Source organism: Bombus huntii, chromosome 3 (genome assembly GCF_024542735.1).
Source record: "Bombus huntii isolate Logan2020A chromosome 3, iyBomHunt1.1, whole genome shotgun sequence".
NCBI lineage: Eukaryota > Metazoa > Arthropoda > Insecta > Hymenoptera > Apidae > Bombus > Bombus huntii.
In genome coordinates this window covers 12,776,072-12,790,210 of record NC_066240.1, presented here as the reverse complement: position 1 = coordinate 12,790,210, position 14,139 = coordinate 12,776,072, and the positions used below count along the sequence as shown (strand labels likewise).

The window sequence follows — 14,139 nt, the reverse complement described above, 5'->3', positions numbered from 1 at the left end:
GATTAAGTTACAGTCTACATTCCTGTTTCTCAAAACATCTGTTTTTCTTTAATTTTTACATATTGAATTCATTTATACAATACATTATCGTTTATAATCTTACTGAAATTTAAAAGCAAGTGTTTTCATTTTGTATATTACAGATTTAAAAAATAATGAGTGATTGTATTAATAAACTATGCACTGTAGTCATTATTATAGACACGAAAAATATATACAATCTCTGTTTAATTGTAAAAAGTTTACACATTCCCTCATTTTTATTATATAATTTGTGTGAGACAAATATTTGGCATTCAATATATATATCTTGTTAGGCTCTATTTTTTAACATTTTAATACCAATATTTAAATATGTACAGAAACAAGTTAGTAAAATTTGTGTATACTTCATGCATTTTAGCCCAGATGATGTAACATATGGATTATAAAACATGATAGAACAATAATTTATATTTGTAATTAATTAATTGTTCTGGCGTATAAAGATAATTATAATCCTAAGTATAAACAATCAAATTTTTATAATCTACATTTTAATAATGCAAATAACATTTGATTATTCTATGCAAACACATAAATCAAAAATTTATATATGGAAGATTTTACAAAGATCCTGTAGCTTCAAGCTACATAGAATTGAACGTCTAATTTAAGTCACAGAGATTAACATCTATCATCTATGAATTAATATAAAGGTCGCGAATCTCGATAAGAATCTTCTCTTTCAATACCAGTTGCATTGAAAACCATAAAAAAACATGTCAGTTCTCACTTATTCTTCAGTCACAGTAGTATACACATTAATTTTTTCTTAAAGCTTTAACTAAATTCATACCTAAACTATACACTATACAAATTGTTCAGTGCTAGTAGCACTAAGATCAAGTAAACGCCATGCAGCTTTTGGATTAAGTTCGGTAGGATCACGACATAATACCCATATGTAATTGACACGCATTACTTTCTCAGGATCTCCTTCAATAACATTTTTCTTGCCATCTCTCACACACATGATTTGTTGGCATTGGAAACTGATTATTAAAACTGGTCCTTGTTCCATTACTTTACCCATTATTAAATCTATGTTGTTGATATCTGAAATTGAAATATTTAGCTTTATCTGGAATAACCGCATAAAACTAAACATTTTATATGAAATGTAAAAAGTACCTAAAATTTTATTGTCTAATTTATATCCCAGTTTTTCTACTTGTAACAGTGGTTGTGCTATTACTTTGTACGGAGCTTCATGACACCAGTCTTTTAAAATTTCAAGATCCCCCCTTACCATAGCTTCCAGAATATTTGGAATAATGTCTGTTTCACAATATTTTAAAAATTGTATTCTATCGAAGCTGGGATCTAGTCTACAAATTTCTGTTAGTGTTGCAGACAAATCTGTCTTTTGAAACAATCCACCAACTATATCCGTAACCTTTTCCGTTAGTAGCCTAGAGGCACGAATGACAGGATTATCGGATTCTTCGTATTTGATCTTCCATTCTAATATTTTATTCACATATGGATTTTTATCCTTGGAAAAATATAATTATTACAAACATCTGCAGTGCTGCAAATATGTAATATAATTCGATTATCTTAATTATGTACCTTAAAGTTTTGCCATGATTGATAAAATTTAGAATCTTTATGCAATTCAACATCCATAGCCTGTTCATTTGGTTGGACAACTTTGCTATCTACTGATTCTACCACATCTTTTCTTTTCCTCAATACCTTGGGAGCAACATACACTTTTCCTGCAATTTTGATTTAAAAAACATATTATTATAAAGCCTCGTATTTATTTGCAAAAATTGCCTTACCATGCATTCCTTGATGATCTAATTCCTCGCGTACAGCTTCTGCAGTTTGTGATATTGTTTGAAATGCACTTGTTTTACCTAAAGCCTGGCTTTTTTCAGATATTGTTTCTGCTGCTCCTTTTGCAGACTTTGTTATTTCCTCACTCAGTTGACCAGCTTTCTTCCCTAATTCCGTTTTACTTGCTTCTTCAAGAACTTCTTGTACCTATGTGACATTATTCAATTAACTTCCATAACACATATTCTCAACTAACAAATACTAACAAATATTTTCCAATCGTACCTTTCCTTTTAAGGATTCTAACTTTTCTTTAAGAGCTTCAGATCCTTTGGCAGCTTCAGATTCAACTGCTTGAAATTTCTGTCTGGCAGAACGCAATGCTTCTGACTGTTCTAGTTTTTCTGCTTCTTCCCTGAACTTTTTCAAAGACTCCTTCATCTCTTTATTCTTTTGCAATTCATGTTTGATATTTTCAAGAAATTGAGAAAAGAAACTGGGTCTCCTCGCTGGATTCGAATAGAATCTGACCTAAAAAAAAAACACATGGTAATTAATCAGACCTATATACCTTTTTGAAGATATTTTAAAGGGAAACTCACTGATAATCCTTGAATATTTGTGATTTGTGGTAATTGAGACTGTAGTACAACATTGTAAATATGTATTGTTGAACCATCTCTGGGAAGTTTTTTTTTAGATCGGGCAGATCTTGTGATACCAATAAGGCTAGCTTTAGACACAGAAAAATTCTGAAACTATACGAAAAAGATATACACGCATTTCAAGTTCATAGAAAATGAATCTCCTTTCACATAGATAATAATTTACATGGTACAATTTAAAATGATTCTTTTTAATATAATTCTTTTTATATCAAAATATAATATTATTTACTATTTTTTTGTGAGGGAGATATATAGGAATAGGAATTAAGGATTGATAAATTTTTATTATATACAATAGATAATTATTACCATGTTATGCAAGTTTATTTCTTTCGCGTGTAATTATTTATATCATTGTTATTTCGTTAAGAAATTCTGTAGAGGCAGAATATAATATCTCAATTTCAAAAAACTAAACTTTATGATGCAACGGGACCGAAAGTATGAAAGTTATTCAAAAGAACATAACCTAGTTGTGAGAAAAAAATGTGACCGGCTTGAGAATTAAACATTCATGACCTCGGATTAATATAGGAAAAGAAGGACAAGCACGCTTATTTCGTGCCTTCACGTGATTAGAAGATTATGATTCAGTTAGCAATTAGGATTATTTACCATTTTACGAACGATTTATCTGCAACATCGAATATCTTCATAAAATATATTGCGGATAGTGAGAAGGACATCTATCGACAAAAATTAGGACAAATCATGAATATATAATAATTGTATATGTGCCAATGTGATAATTTTACTCAAAAGTATCATATTATCAAATATATAATTAGTAAAAGTTTTCTTATAAATAAAAAGTATACATATTTTTATTCAATTATTTTCATACATTTGTATAATCTTAAATATTTATATTATTGTAATATATATATATATTACAATAAATGGTATCTACAATAATAAAACTATAAATACAGCAAATTATTATATGATTAATATAATGATCAATCTCCCCTTAATCCTGGTATTCTATATAAAAATTCTCCATCATAATCATAATAACAATCCTTTATCCTATATGTCTTGCCTTTTTTGTAAACACTTTGAGGAATTTTTATATGTTTTGTATATTCCAAATCCATATCCATATATGAGATTCGCTCTTTTACATATGTATCCAAGCTTGCACTTTTGATTTCTGCTTTGGTTGCTACTTTGGATTCAGTTGCATTTGTTCTAACATCCAGCATATTTTCATCAGATAAATTCTTTGGAGTGCTAACACATTTTTCTTCAATATTAGTATCTTTTGTAGTATTATTTAATATGTTAGGACTTACATCTTCTGAATTCTTAGATTCTATATACTTTTTATAAGTATCCAACAATGTTGTCCTTTCTTTATATGATGTCTCATCTGAATTATGTAATTTGTGTTTCAAGAATTCTTCAAAGAGTAATGTTTCCTGTTCTATATCATGCTTTTTTGCATTGTGGATTTTGCTACTTTCAGAGCCATTGCTTGTTTTTGTGACTAATGTTAAATTTTCCTCGTTTACTATAGATTTTTTTCTATCTCTATTTGTATTGTTATGTGAGGAAATTACCAGTTCATTTTTCATGATCGCTTTTTCGTTATGCATTTCTCTATGTATAAGACTATTGCTTGTTTTCTTGACTAATCCAGAATCTTTCTCTTTCATTGCATTGGTTATCTTTCTATCTTTGTTTGGAGGATTTTGTGAAGAAATTAATACTTTATCTTCTGTAATTGGTTTCTCCTCAATAGAATCTGCTATAATACTACGAAAAAATGAACTTCTGGGTTTTGGAAATTCTATCTTTGCTGGTATATATTTTTCTGCCAAAGTTTTCCTGTCTGTTAAACTAATTTTTCTATCTTTAAATTTCATTAAATGCTCTTTTAAGTTAGCATTCACTGGTAATTGCCCAGTTTTAAATTGTTTCCAATTTTTAATAACCTTATTGTCGTATGCAAGAATCCTTTCTACTGATTTTGGTTCCCATCTTGATTTCAAGATCTTTTTTATGGTTTCAGGTAAAGCTGGAAAACTTTCACTGAGTCTTTCAGGTGTCCACTCATCAGGATTATCTTCATGCAGCTTCTGTATTTGATCTTTTTCAACGTATGTAAGAAAATTTGGTTCTACCTCCTTAAAATATTTGCTTTTAATGATACGATGTTTCAGTAGTTTACAATCCTTTTCAGTTTGCCTAAAAATTACAATATATTGAAAATATAATTGATATATATATATATATATATAACTTGATATTTATTTATATATACCTGTCATGATCTGTATAAGACTCAATAATGTCAGCAAGATCGGTTTCGTATTGTTCCACATCATTTTCATCAAATTCTTCAAGATTATCTTTAAATTCTCTATTATTTTCGATTTTCATTAGACGTACTTTTCCTCGTACTCCAGCAATTTCAGGTTTAGGTTTAGTGGCATATCTTCTTAACAGCTTAAATGTTATTGCTCTAATGTTATTCATCTTTAAACTCGTTCATTTCTTTTACTATATTATATTAAAAAAATTATCGATATGATACTTGCATACACATAATTTTGGTTATAACCAATATTAACATAAGTTATATATCATATAAGTACTTTATGTCTAAATATTAACTGAAAGAATATATGTGAACCGCGCTAACTGCAGTGGCGCTAACTATAAGTCTTAAGCGTATTTTAAACATTTCTATGTGCATGATTTAAAATTATGATAAACAGCAATATTTCTTACCATTTTATTTTATTAATTTTTAATAGTTAATAAATTAAAATTAAATTAGACAACTTTTTTAGTTTAGTTTATTTTTTTATCTTTTATGGTTTACTAAAAAAGAAATTTTCTCCCCGATTTTACTTTCAAGTCTTAAGAGCAGTTCACAAGGAAACATTGAACTTTTTTGTTATTAAATGTATTGAAGCTAGATTTAAAAGATTATATTCTCAATGATATATTTATTAATCACATTTATTGTTTGTAAGATATTATTATAAATATGGTTCTTGAAATATAACAATATTGTGGGATAATTCTAATTCTATTGGAAAACTATAGGTAGCGTTGTAATTCTTTATGAATTATGTTAGTTTCCATTCTACCTATGTTATTGAGTGTGGTCAAAGTAAATCTGAAATGGGACAAAGTTGGTTGCTTTGTATGGTTGTTGATTTATGAAGAACAGAATTATCTACTAGCATCGTATTTAAAGTTGAAAAATATTTTCAGCTGCAAGGTAAAATAATTTTCGTAACCTTATTCTATATTTAAGAATTACTATATTTTTTTATTTTATATTTAATTTAACGTTTAAAAGATCATTTACGTACATGCTACGAAGCTTTTTTATTTCCATTCTTAAATTTTAACTCTACACGTGCAGCAGATGACTTTTATTAATATTTTTTAACATTTTTGTTGATCTAATTAATAAATTTATATTTATTCGATAAGTATCTAAATGCTTGTTGTTCAGTAAGATCGAAGTTCGCGTTATAAGTTAACGTGAACGGACGCTTCCATTTTTTACTCCTTTTTACTGTCTTATGTGAAATTATTCTTGTATTCCTATGTTATAATAGTTTTCTATTTTTAAATGCATTAGATAATGCTTTTCGTTCTTTTATAAAAAAAATATTAATTTGCAACAATTTAATTTTATCTATAATATTCATTACAGCATGGATGTAGGTTTTTTATTTCAATGAAAAGTGTCACATTTTCCTACCTAGTGGTTGATTGAATAATAAGAAAAGGTCACAAAGATGTATTTGTACAACTTGACTCTTCAACGAGCCACGGGTATCACCCATGCAGTGCATGGTAATTTTTCTGGTAGTAAAATGCAGGAAATTCTGGTTTCACGTGGGAAGTCATTGGAACTACTAAGACCTGATCCAAACACAGGAAAAGTTCATACTCTTTTGACTGTAGAAGTCTTTGGAATCATAAGATCTTTAATGGCCTTTAGATTAACTGGTGGTACAAAAGACTATATTGTTGTTGGATCAGATTCTGGGCGCATTGTAATTTTAGAATATATTCCTGCCAAAAATGTTTTTGAGAAAGTACATCAGGAAACATTTGGGAAAAGTGGATGTAGACGCATTGTACCTGGACAATATTTAGCTATAGATCCCAAAGGAAGAGCTGTAATGATAGGTAATGCATATATTGTTAAATAATTTTATAAATTGTGCAGATGTAATTAGATATTTTTTTGTACCAACTGATTATTTAGTTATGTCCGTGTTTCAACTGATTAACTTTGATTATAATCACACTTAATGATGGTACATTCTAGTCATGAAAATGTTCTTAGTGATATAATTCATCCATAATTCAAAAGAAAATGTATTTATTTTAGGTGCAATTGAGAAACAAAAGCTTGTTTATATTTTAAATAGAGATCCAGAAGCTCGTCTTACAATTTCTTCACCTTTGGAGGCACATAAGAGTAACACATTAGTTTATCATACTGTGGGAGTAGATGTGGGTTTTGAAAATCCTATGTTTGCTTGTCTAGAAATTGATTATGAGGTAATACTCCAACATATGCGAAAAATATACAGTATTCCATAATATTGACAATTTTGTTTATGTTACCCAGGAAGCTGATAATGACCCTACGGGAGATGCAGCGGTAAAGACGCAACAAACATTGACTTTGTATGAACTTGATTTGGGTTTAAATCATGTTGTACGCAAATATAGTGAACCTTTAGAAGAACACGCAAATTTTCTCGTGTCTGTTCCTGGAGGGAATGACGGGCCGAGTGGTGTTCTTATTTGCTCTGAGAATTATTTAACATACAAAAATTTAGGAGATCAACACGATATTCGTTGTCCGATTCCGAGAAGACGTAATGATTTAGATGATCCCGAAAGAGGCATGATATTTGTATGTTCTGCCACTCACAAGACAAAGAGCATGTTCTTCTTTTTGGCTCAAACCGAGCAAGGGGATATTTTTAAAATTACACTCGAGACAGACGAAGATATGGTGACTGAAATTAAATTAAAATACTTTGACACTGTACCTGTTGCAGCAAGCATGTGCGTTTTGAAAACTGGTTTCTTATTTGTAGCCTCGGAATTTGGTAACCAGTAAGTGTATTACATATATTTAAAGAATTATATTTTTGAATTGAATTACATTTTAAACAATTTTTTTTTTAGTTACCTTTACCAAATTGCACATTTAGGAGATGATGACGACGAACCAGAGTTTAGCTCTGCCATGCCTCTTGAAGAAGGTGATACGTTCTTTTTTGCACCAAGACCACTTAGAAATTTAGTACTAGTCGATGAAATGGATAGCTTATCGCCGATAATGGCATGTCAGGTAATTTTTTATCAGTACTATTAATATACTTAAAACTAAAATTTAATGCACCTTTAAAGTAGGAAAGTTATACTTGATGTGTTCTTTTTCTGTAGAGGGGTGCAATAGTAAAATATTCTTAGTCGCCTTCAATTTGTCTTTGCAAATTGAAGTTGAACCTAAGAATTACAAATGTAAAAAGATGTAAGTACAGTAATTCCAGGATACTTGGTTATTGCTTATCTGGAATTTACTGTATATCTTTTTGATAAATTCTCATTCATAAGATGATTTGTTATTTTATATAGGTAGCTGATTTAGCAAATGAGGATACTCCTGAGTTATATATAACTTGTGGTAGAGGACCACGATCAACGTTACGGGTATTACGGCATGGTTTGGAAGTATCCGAAATGGCTGTCAGTGAACTGCCTGGTAATCCAAATGCTGTGTGGACTGTTAAAAGAAGAGTCGATGGTTAGTTTAAAAATATCTTTGACAGTAGTTGTTTGCATGTCCTTCTCTCTTTTTTTCTTTCCTTCTCCTCTATATGCTTAAGCGACAGTGCAGAATAAATTTTACCAGCTTCGTTTTGTTTTCTGCATCGATGATACACACCTTTTTATCAATTGTGATTATATTATTTACACATTAATTAGTTTGATCATCCTATTATACTATATAGCAATTTCTTGCAATAGTTTTTATTTAAATTCAATTACAATAAGTTGGAATACTACTTAAATGAGAAATGAATATCTTTAAATATATAAGAATATTAATTTTCTGGATATTTTTTATAATTAAGAGATATTCGTAATAATTAAAAAAATAAATGATGTTAAAAAATTGTGGAGATATTTAGAATAAGACTTCGTTCGTAATTATTTTTATTATATGTAAAACAATTTCTTTTGAATGACTAAAAAAAAATAGGAAAGTAATAATTATTTGTATAAATCCCATTAAACCATTTACTTCCCAAAGAAGAGAAATTATTTTATTACTTATTCTAGTTTAACTCTACAATTTTTCAATACAAAAACAAAATGCAAAAGAGAACAAAAAAGTTGATTTTGTAAATGATACTAATGAATCTGGTGGCTTGATACACTCTTATCAAACACCAGTTCTCTCTTTCAGGCTACTGGCATGCTATTGGTTGAACTACAGAACACAGAAAGTGACAGAAAGGTAAGGACTGTGAAAATCGCTGGAGATTAAAGAAATTGAATTTGCATCCAAAAAACCGTCTACTCTTTGCGTGTAGGATGAAAAAAAAAACAGCGTGTTCGACCGTCTACGAAGAAACGATTTCTATTATTTTATCGAATTTCGTTCTTACACCTTTACTTTTCTGAGATACTCAGAGTGAGCTTTGTAATTTTGATTACAGAGGAGTATGATGCTTACATCATAGTGTCCTTCGTCAATGCTACTCTTGTACTTAGTATTGGAGAAACTGTAGAAGAAGTGACTGATTCTGGATTTCTTGGTACTACGCCAACACTGAGTTGCTCTGCTTTGGGAGAAGATGCCCTAGTACAAGTACGTTGTTTAATTATGCAATTTGTTTTTAATGCACTATGGTATCTCCGACTCCTGGTCGACCACGAGTCGGTCGCAATAAATAGTGCTATATTATACAGAGTTTCCGCATCGTTGAGTGCTTAGATAATTGTTCTAAACATGTCTGGTAAATGAAACTCGACATAATTACCATTATTAAAACATTTATTTCTCTAATTACCATTTTTCATATTTTACGATGACTTTGTCATATTTTACTTAGGTATATCCTGATGGGATACGTCATATTCGGGCAGACAAACGTGTGAACGAATGGAAAGCTCCTGGTAAAAAAACTATAGTGAAATGTGCAGTAAATCAACGTCAGGTTGTAATTGCACTCACGGGAGGAGAATTGGTATACTTCGAAATGGACCCTGTATGTATACTAGCTTTCCGTTTATATCTGCTAAAATTGTATTATTATCTTTTAATCGCATCATTTGTTCTCTCTATGGTACTAATTATCTTTAGAGATGTAAAAGATGCGTAAAATATGTCACTTCCTCCATCTTATTTAGTGAAATATTAATTATTTAAACTAGATGAAAAGTGGACAACTTTGAAATCCAGTGTATCACGAATCCTTCTCAATCCAAATTCCACTTATATTTAATAATTTTCGTCATTTTGTACTTCCTAGACGGGGCAATTGAATGAATATACAGAACGAAAAAAGATGCCATCGGAAGTAATGTGTATGGCGCTCGGAAACGTAGCTGTTGGTGAACAAAGGTCATGGTTCTTGGCTGTCGGTCTTCAAGATAATACAGTAAGGATTATTTCCCTAGACCCTTCTGATTGTTTAGCACCCAGGAGTATGCAAGCTTTACCGGCGGCCGCGGAAAGTTTATGTATCGTTGAAATGGGTGCTAAAGATGCAAATAATTCTGAAGATTTATCACCACAACAGTCCAGTCTCTATTTAAATATAGGTAAACAACAGCAATATTATAGCTGTCAAAATTGTTTTTTACTTTATTATAATTAGTTAAATATATACTCGCAGGTTTACAAAATGGTGTTTTGCTAAGAACAGTATTAGATCCCATTTCGGGTGATCTCGCAGATACACGAACTCGATATTTGGGTTCTCGACCTGTTAAACTGTTTAGGATAAAAATGCAGGGAAATCAAGCTGTGCTTGCAATGAGTAGCAGATCATGGTTGAGTTACTATTATCAAAATCGTTTTCATTTAACGCCACTGTCATACGAAAGTTTAGAATTTGCATCAGGCTTCAGTTCTGAACAGTGTCCGGAAGGAATTGTGGCCATTTCGACGAATACGCTTAGAATCCTTGCTCTCGAAAAGTTAGGTGCGGTGTTCAACCAAATTAGCTTTCCTTTGGAATATACCCCGAGAAAATTCGCAATTCACACAGACTCTGCACATCTGATAATTATTGAAACGGAACACAATGCGTATACTGAAGAGACGAAACAGCAGAGAAGGTTACAAATGGCAGAAGAAATGCAAGAAGCTGCAGGAGCAGAAGAGGCTGTGGTAGCGAGAGAATTGGCTGAAGCTTTCTTATCTGAGGAACCCAACGAAGCCGTGTTTGGTGCACCAAGAGCTGGACCTGGTTTATGGGCGTCGTTAATAAGAATAATAGCTCCCACAACAGGGCAAACGTTTGAAGTACATCGACTCGAACAAAATTTAGCTGCTTTATGGTAAGAATATAGAAAATATCAATATCTTAAACAAACATTTGGGAATAAGGAAAATTACTACATTTTTTTTTTAACGAATTATGTTATAGTTTGAGCCTTGTGAAATTTTCTAATCAGGGAGATCAACTGTTTCTCATAGTTGGTATCGCAAAAGAGTTCCAATTGAATCCAAGAGTTAGCAGTGGTGGCTTTTTATATACATACAGGTAAGTACTTGCTCTAATACGTTTAATAAGATAAAAGATGTATTAAACAATTTTTGTGATGAAAATACACACAATTACTGTAATGTAATTTGATGAAATTCCTGCAGTACTGAAATTTAAATTCCACATAAAATATGTAGTTAAAAAAAGAACGAATACAAAAGTAAATATTCTTTTGTAGAGTGAATAGTGAATGTACCAATCTCGAATTGGTGCATAAAACCACTTTGGATGAAGTACCTTTGGCCATATGTCCGTACCAAGGAAGGGTATTAGTTGGTGTCGGTAGAATGTTGCGTTTGTATGATATGGGCAAGAAGAAATTGTTGAGAAAATGTGAAAACAAACATATTCCTAATGCTGTTGTCTCTATCAATGCAATTGGGCAAAGAATTTATGTAAGTGATGTTCAGGAATCCGTATATGCTGTTAGATATAAACGCCAAGAAAATCAGCTTATAGTCTTCGCCGATGATACGCACCCGAGATGGATAACGACAACGTGCGTTCTAGATTATGATACCGTTGCCACTGCCGACAAATTTGGAAACATTGCTGTTGTAAGTAACACTGTATATTTCAGTAATTAATTAGGTACTAATAAAATTGTTCGGATAAGTATGTAAATTTTTCATATTTTTTAACAGATACGCTTAGCAAGTGGAATTAACGACGATGTGGACGAAGATCCAACTGGGAACAAAGCCTTATGGGATAGGGGTTTATTAAATGGAGCCAGTCAGAAGGCAGACACAGTTGCGTGCTTTCATGTTGGTGAAACTGTTATGTCTTTGCAAAAGGCAACTCTTATTCCCGGTGGTTCTGAAAGTTTGGTGTATACGACATTAAGTGGAACAGTTGGCGTCCTCGTCCCCTTTACGAGTCACGAGGACCATGATTTTTTCCAACATTTGGAAATGCATATGCGCTCGGAGCATCCACCACTTTGTGGAAGAGATCATTTATCATTTAGATCGTATTATTATCCTGTAAAGAATGTAATAGACGGAGATCTTTGCGAACAATTCAATTCTATTGAACCGACAAAACAGAAAAGTATATCTGGCGATCTCGAACGAACAGCTTCCGAAGTGTCAAAAAAACTTGAGGATATTCGTACGCGATATGCTTTCTAAGCTTTGGAATATAATTTATTATCGAATTATTACGAACTTGCATTCCGTTTTTATGAACTCAACATATTTTTCATAATAATGAATGAATACGCACTGATTAAATTATTTGTAAAAAAGAAAACATTACGTACATATTGTTTTTAATAAGCAGACTAAAAGGAAAATGTATAAAGACGTCAACGCGTATTATGTAATAAGTATGAATAATGTTTTATGTATCATATAATCACATTGAATGTGATGCTAGAAGATCGTAAACGGAAATTGTTTAAATTGAAAGAAAGGAAGTTTATTTCTAGTAGACAAATAGGTCTCTAAATTAATTTGTGTAAATTCTTACTTTATTTGTTTATCGTTTCATCCTGCTTAAGAAAACACTGTAACGAAAACTAGTTTTTTATTGAGGTAAAATTATTGTATATCCAATCGATTTCTATGATTAGATGTGTATATGCATCGAGTGTGTATGTGATTTTCGTCAATAATATTTTATGGTCTCAAAAAACATTACTCCTAAGTATTTTTTACATTATTAATTAGCATTATTGATGAAACATCATAATATAACTTTTTTAGTTCATACTTGTTACAGCTTAGCGAGAAAAAAGAGCTCTGATGATGAAAAAACTGAGCTCTGATATCTAGTGAAGAAAAAATAGAAAACACTTCGTCGACCTATTTTAGCATTATAAATACAGTATGCATATAAGACTGAACATACTGTCTCAACAATTCTTCAACTAAAAATAGATAATGGTCAAAACAGATATTTGAGTAATGACTAATTCGACAAATAAAAGAATTATATGATGTATGCTTCTCGAAATTAAAGTGTAATATTCTATTTAAAAACGAAAAGAAAAATATTTCAATTTTTTATCTTTTTAAAAAATATGTTCATTGTACAATGCATATACTTATAAACTAGACAAGAGACAACGTTGTATTGAATAAATTTCTCCCCAAAAAATAGAACAAAAGTCGAGTGTTTCAAGCATGTATAGGTTTTCAAAGCATTATTATTACCCTTTTTGCGAGCATTCCGCGAACTCATTTCTCTACTCCACTATTGCTTCTTCTGTCTGTGTGCATCCCTTTCGACCTACAATTCGTCGCCAATAGCGCTCAGGGTTGTAGCTCGCATTTTTCTCCGTGAGCTTTGAAGCGCGAAGTTAATCCGCGTGCCGAAGCGTATTGAGGGTATAACGCAACGTTATTACCCCCGTTTAACCTTCAGACAACTACAAGTAGGTTACAGGGTATGAAGTTTAGATGCCCTATTTAAAAAAAGGCAAATATGCAGGACAAAAGATTATGATTATTTTAATGTATCATATTGGATCAATAAACAAAGAAGACGAAGTTTTGGTATTTATCATTTTTATCTCAAATAGTCCTTTTCCTCAAAGGACATCTCTACTACGTATGATTTTTTGTTCGTATAATAGGAATTCGCGTTTAGATAACTAAATTCAATTTGTAACTCATTTACTAAATACACTAACTACATTTTCATTCCATTGTATTGACTTTAAAGCCTTATTATCTCAGAGAGTATTAGGTAACACATTATATCTCTAAATCTTTAGTAATGGACAAGACTCTCCCTTGGTAGCTGACCAGATTTGATTCCGAACCATGGTTAGGGCCCTCTTGTTCGATTTTATGAGTCACAAGATACCAATATTAATAACATCATTAAATTTGGTAACAAAATTAATGAAATTTTATAAA

General features: G+C 31.1%; 3 protein-coding genes across 3 annotated transcripts; 1 reads left to right on the top strand and 2 right to left on the bottom strand.

Moving 5' to 3' along the window:
- Positions 1–19: 19 nt before the first annotated feature.
- On the bottom strand, positions 20–3,262 carry LOC126863497 (mitochondrial import inner membrane translocase subunit TIM44). Its single transcript, XM_050613745.1, has 7 exons — positions 3,111–3,262; positions 2,430–2,585; positions 2,113–2,358; positions 1,830–2,034; positions 1,615–1,763; positions 1,174–1,537; positions 20–1,098 (listed from the first exon to the last, which is right to left on the bottom strand). Exons 1-7 carry the CDS (start codon positions 3,111–3,113, stop codon positions 851–853), a joined length of 1,371 nt encoding a protein of 456 aa, XP_050469702.1. The 5' UTR covers positions 3,114–3,262; the 3' UTR covers positions 20–850.
- A 39-nt stretch (positions 3,263–3,301) lies between these two features.
- Positions 3,302–5,146, bottom strand: LOC126863493 (uncharacterized). The gene is made up of 2 exons (XM_050613735.1): positions 4,762–5,146; positions 3,302–4,685 (listed from the first exon to the last, which is right to left on the bottom strand). The coding sequence occupies exons 1-2, from the start codon at positions 4,974–4,976 to the stop codon at positions 3,455–3,457; spliced, it is 1,446 nt and encodes a 481-aa protein (XP_050469692.1). The 5' UTR covers positions 4,977–5,146; the 3' UTR covers positions 3,302–3,454.
- A 425-nt stretch (positions 5,147–5,571) lies between these two features.
- On the top strand, positions 5,572–13,767 carry LOC126864143 (splicing factor 3B subunit 3). Its single transcript, XM_050615148.1, has 13 exons — positions 5,572–5,730; positions 6,175–6,656; positions 6,862–7,034; positions 7,105–7,601; positions 7,674–7,839; positions 8,127–8,295; positions 9,215–9,366; positions 9,611–9,766; positions 10,031–10,322; positions 10,397–11,063; positions 11,153–11,269; positions 11,451–11,829; positions 11,917–13,767. Exons 2-13 carry the CDS (start codon positions 6,260–6,262, stop codon positions 12,403–12,405), a joined length of 3,654 nt encoding a protein of 1,217 aa, XP_050471105.1. The 5' UTR covers positions 5,572–5,730; positions 6,175–6,259; the 3' UTR covers positions 12,406–13,767.
- The last annotated feature ends 372 nt before the right edge of the window (positions 13,768–14,139 follow it).